This window comes from Micromys minutus, assembly GCF_963924665.1.
Source record: "Micromys minutus genome assembly, chromosome: 6".
Taxonomy (NCBI): domain Eukaryota; kingdom Metazoa; phylum Chordata; class Mammalia; order Rodentia; family Muridae; genus Micromys; species Micromys minutus.
In genome coordinates, this window is record NC_137975.1 from 77535409 (window position 1) to 77541326 (window position 5918).

The 5918-nt window shown below is 30.8% G+C and overlaps 1 protein-coding gene across 1 annotated transcript; it reads right to left on the reverse strand.

Annotated features, from left to right (window-relative positions):
- Positions 1–416: 416 nt before the first annotated feature.
- Positions 417–5033, reverse strand: LOC308422087 (prolactin-8A7-like; the record flags this gene model as incomplete). Its single annotated transcript, XM_080918541.1, has 5 exons — positions 417–605; positions 1569–1748; positions 2788–2895; positions 3123–3170; positions 4836–5033. The coding sequence occupies 5 exons, from the start codon at positions 5031–5033 to the stop codon at positions 417–419; spliced, it is 723 nt and encodes a 240-aa protein (XP_080774667.1).
- Between the last annotated feature and the right edge of the window lie 885 nt (positions 5034–5918).

Consider the following 5918-nt stretch of genomic DNA (forward strand, 5'->3'; position numbering starts at 1 on the left):
TATATCTGGTCATTTTGCTAAAGTTGTTTATAAAGTTTAGGTGTTCTCTGGTGAAATAATTATGATACATGTATGAGTTAATGAGTTATATACTTGATTTTGATAGTGACATTCATTTCTTTTCTGTACCATTAATGCAACTTTATTGAAGTAAATTTTAACATTGCTTGCTAGATTATCATCTATTGTTCAAGATATATTTAATGGGATAACCTACCCTTATTGATATATATTCTATTCAATGAATACAAGACGAATAGGCATTTTAGATTTTGATGTTTCTAATAAGAACATTTTTATTTTTTTAAAGAGACCCACTATACCCACACATGCATTTGAAATGTATACAATTAAAGAATCTACTCAGCAGTAAACTGTAGTGGAGCATCTCCAAAGCAGATATGGTAAAAGTGTACTTAGCAACCTTTCCCAGTTTTAAGGCACTTCAATAGTTTGACATTATACAGTATGTACTTTGTATCATAGTCTAGACAGTTGAAAAGGTTAAACATTGCCAAAAATTTATAATTTTTATCATTAGATTTTAGGAATGAAAGATGTTCCCATCTGGGAAATTCTTCATCCATCTCTGTTGTAGGAAAGACCTAAAAATCAAAATGACAATCAGTTACTTATTGATTACATTGTTCATGTTCATTTCTCCTTATTTCTTCTGTGTCAAAACAAAGAAATCCTTTCAGAATTGTGCTGCTTCCTTTAAAAATGTGAGTATTATTTATCTAACCCAAAGGACTCTCAAATAGTTAGAGTTTTAGAATCTGTGGGGAAGACTCATGTGCATTTCTTCTAATATTTAATTAATTGCAGCTAAAATATACCCTTTCAGAAGCAGAGGGAATGTTGCAAATTTCTGTTTGATTCAAGGTCAGTGAAAAAGCTTATATCAGTTATTCATTCAGGAAGTGCTTAATGCCATTTTCTATGTGTTTCAAAGAAGCTGATATGCATCACTATTCTACTAAATTCAACCACCAGAGGACTCTCTATAAAAATCTCACAAGTGAAGAGGACTATATGTTGATTTAATATGCAATCCCTATGAATGACTATGATTAAAGGACCAGAGCACTTTTCATCCAACCAGGAAAGGTATCCCATAACTCCCTAAGAGAAACATTTGTGTTTCCTTCTGATTTCTAGGGTGGAAGAGATGAAACATATGAAAAGGTTGGCGATGCTAGAAACCAATTAGAGTAGTGGTTTTCAAACTGTCTAATACTGTTACCCGTTAATTTAGTTTTTAATGATGTGGTGACCCTGTGCCTAAAATTATTTTCATTGTGATTTAATAACTCTAAATTTGCTAATTTAAGTATTTGTAAATATCCAATGTGAAGGATGTCATTTATATGACCACTGTGAAAGGGCCATTTGACTCACAAAGAGACATGACACCCAAGTTGAGAAACAATGTTTTATGGAAAGACTGAACAAGATCAGGTCTCACTCTGGAGAGATTAGGTATTTCAGAATTTGTTTCATTTTTGTCGTTAATTTCAACAATACAGTTATTTTATGAGTTAAAATAATTAGTGGGAAGTGCTTACCTTGCTGTGTATCCATCTAAGGTCATCCAGAAGCTGTCTGTTGTTCTCTTCGATCTCCTTGGCTTTTGAGAGGATAGTTTCAGGAACATCTTGCATGACACTCAGTTCAATCACTAGATGGTAAAGAGGGCTGATCCAAGAGCCCACAAAATTCATCAAAGTTTTTAAATACTTGTGTATCTGTGAAACACAATTGAGCCATTGCATTAAATAATTTCAATTTAGCAGGTTTGATACATGTAATTATCATGTAAAGAAAATGACCTGAGACATGTATATATGTTACTATGTGTATATAAGACATGTATAAATGTTACATAGTTTGAAAGTATAACATTTAAATAACAGGTGTATTTTCTAAAGAGAAAATGAATTACAAGACGTGTCAGTTAGTGGTTTTCTAAGCTCAGGTCATCATGTCTGTTCTCCCTGTGCATTTTTAACAGTTTACTTTTCAGTGAGCGCCTTATTATTCGGTTATTTGTCCATCAATATTTAAAATGGTCTCTGCCAGAACTCAAAAGAGACCAATTAAGTTTTATTCATGATAGATAGATGCAGGGGTAAGTGTTTAAATAATTTTCAATTAAGAATTCAAATACACCAAGTATACAGGGAGTAGTATATCACAACCTAAAAAAGTATTAATATGAAATGTAGACCTTCTCATCATAAATTTTGGCATTGTTATATCATAAAGAACATAAATTATTATTTCACAGGACTACTCTGCTCAATCAGGTTTTAATTAAGACTTCAAGAATAGTAATAGGATGAAGAGACAGAAAAATTATATACAACCATGACAGATTTGAAAATCATGGAGGGGGATACTGTTCAGTAACATAGAAAGATATGATTCAGAACCCATTAGTAATACATTATGAATACAGCCACGTTGTTATCACTGATGGAGCACTGTGTCTATATCCATGGCTAGTCAATTAAACTCAAAGGATCCTAAAAAATAGTAAGTACATTTTGAGTGGTTGGCAATTCTTAAAATGCCTTTCTCTAAATGGTGTATTTAAGCATTTGTTACATTGTTTTGGAGTATTTAATTTTATACATACGTTATCAACACTAGAATGGGATCATTTTCTATACCTTCTTTATGTATGATTACTGTGTCTACCATAATGCCTGCAATAACTAACAGTACCACAAAGTGAATGTATAGCTTCTGGAGTTCTGCAAGAAACCCAGGAAGGAAACTCACGTCAACATTTATGTGTTCATTTCCACTATTTGGTAGTTTTATGAGAGTTGAATGGCAGTAAGTTCCAGCTTTGAGTACAGCCTTATCTCGTCTAATCAGTTGTGAATTCTACAAATACAACAAAAAGCAGAGTTCAGAAATCATTAAAAAAAAATCATGACAAGAATAATAATGCATATTAGTGGATTTGTACATTTTAACATGAATAATCCATAAAATGCACATATTAACAAATTAACAAACTGGTTGCCATATAGTTTTGTATCTATTCATTGTATCTGCAATTTAATTTGGTTTCTCATTAAATTTCAATTGTTTAACTCTATCTGTCTTACTTGCTTTTCTTCTTCACTATCAGAAGTTAAACTAACAAAGGCAAAAACCTAAAGCAATAAATTTAATAAGAACTAACTATTACTGCTGTTAGTATTTCATCATAAATCCATAGTACATATTTATTTACCTTCCTATTTTCTGGTTATAAGTACTGACATTTTCTTACCCAAACAGTCAAAATATAAATTTATTAATTTAAAAGTAAAGAATAAAACTGGTCATGTTTATAATAGTTTTAGAACAAAATTGACTGACAAAATAAACTATTTTACAGTAAGTTATATAAAAATTAAAAGTCAACAAAATAAAAAAATTCAATGTGATATATTGAATTAGTCATTGTATGATTAATAAAATATTTAGTTTCCTTAAATATATACTTTAGACTATTTTTTTCTTTCAAATAATTAGCTAATTCATTAAAGGTCAGTGAATAGTTGTAAAAGTTAAGAGGTTGAAACACAGACAAAAACAAGAATTACAAATACTGTATTAACTTCTAAAGCACAATTTTTGACATGACACTCTAAATGATAAACATTTGGAAGAGAGTAGGTACTTACAAGAGCTAAAAATTGTTTAGATGAGAATTGTTTCTGGTACTGAGTCATGTTAAGAAGAGAAGAATAACATCTAGTCAATAAACATATGATGACATGTTTATTCCAAACAGAAAGACATTCTTTAGATGCCTACCATATTGAAGGTTTGTTTGTTTTTATAGTTTCTTTCTTTTTCTTTTTTCTTTACTTTCTGTCCTTTAGAAATGACAATCAACAATACGGGAACGACTAAACTTTTATTCTAGTCCTGATATTGGATGAAATCTTACCACTGAAAATCTTCAAAGCACATTTCCTAGTATGTATGGACTTTTTGAAAGACTAGATTCTCTCTCTTCCTATATCTATCTATCTATCTATCTATCTATCTATCTATCTATCTATCTATCTATCTATCATCTATCTATCATCTATCTATCTATCTATCTATCTATCTATCTATCTATCTATCTATCCCTCTCTTTCTCTTTGGGTTTGTCTTTCTCCCTTTCTTCTTTTCTTCCATTCCTTTTTTCTTGCCCCTCACATGTTTTACTTTATCTCTGCTATAGTTCACTGTATTGCACATATATTATACCGTGTACCTGCATAATATGAGCAAAAACCAAACAACATGGCCAAAAGAATTTCATGATACCAAATGCAAAAACATTAAATAACAGTTCTTCCTCAATAACATGAGTTATTTTATAAATTATTTATTTATTTATTTATTTATTTATTTATTTATTTATTTATTTAATGTATGTGAGTACACTGACTCTATCTTCAGAAACACTGGAAATAGGCCTTGGATCTCCATTAAAGATTGTTGTAAACCACCATATAATTGCTAGGAATTGAACTCAGGACCTCTGAAAGAGCAGTCAGTGCTCCTAACTACTGAGCCATCTCTCCAGGCCCCACTGCCAAAGAACATTTTAATAGTTCCTACTATATTTAATTTTTATATTTTTAATAAAGTAGAAAAATATATTAATATCATTAACTTCTATAAAACTTGATGACATTGCCCAATTGGTTGTGTCCTTATTGCAAAAATTTGATAGTCTATATCTGTAAAGGTGTATTTTCTGATATGAGTCATGATGCTTAAAGTCTCAGGTTCTAGTGCCGTTAAAGTAATAGTATGTAGGCTGAGGTACTTACGAGATCTACATGTAATTGGCCAGCAAGATTAAGGAGGATTTCAGCTCTCTGGATGGCACTGTTAAATGTTTCCACAAGTGGGTTCCAACAGCCACCCTCTTCCACCAGACACGCGGGAATTGATGCAGCTTTCTCTGACAGCAGCAAGGTAGATACCACCAGCAGCAGGAGTGTGCCAGCTACATAGAAACAAACCATACTTAGAGATGGTGTATCTGGGTTCTCCTAGATTTAGGAAAGGTGTATCTAATCAAAGTGTTTATTTAATGCTTTTAGGTGTTTTTGTTACTATTGTTTTTGGTTTTTTTTGGGGGGGTGTTTGTTTGTTTGTTTGCTTGCTTTTTAATTTTTGCAGTCATAATTTTATATTTATTCTTTGCAGGTAATATAAAATCACTCTCAGTACTTTAAATAGGCAAATAATTTTTTCTAAATATTAGTTTAAGGAACAGGTAATTTTATATTTTTAATATTGTATCTGAGTTGCTTCTGAATATTATAAATATCTGAAATTAAAATTAGTTCTCTACATCCATTTATGTAAGGTTTTAGACATTTAATATCTTTTAAAGCTCATTTTCAGTTACCAAACTCTTGAAGAATATGCAGTTTTTAATCATAAATCTGAAGTCAATAATTTGCAAACTATGATCCATGAATATAACAGTTTACCTCCTTTCTTCCTCTAAACGCCAGACAATAAATACAACCACAATGATTACTAACAAGAAGTTGAAGAGATATTGTCCAATATATGATATAACCATAGAAAAGTTAACTTATGATAAAATTTCATTAGAGAATTTTTCATCAAAAACTTCAGATCATTCTTTTTAATGTTGGTCTGCCCAATAATTTTGTCAGCAGATTAGACTCTCATAATGTAATCTGAACATAGTCAGGTTGGAGAAGGCTTACATGTTCAAATTGTTTTTCTAGTGGCTTATTATTGGCTACACAAAACATCAGTACATTTTAGTTGCAATCACAATTCTCTTTCTTCTGCCTTGAGATAAGATTAATTTGATTCATTGACTTTACACCCTAAATATTTTCAATTGCTAAAAGTCCAAAATATTTCTT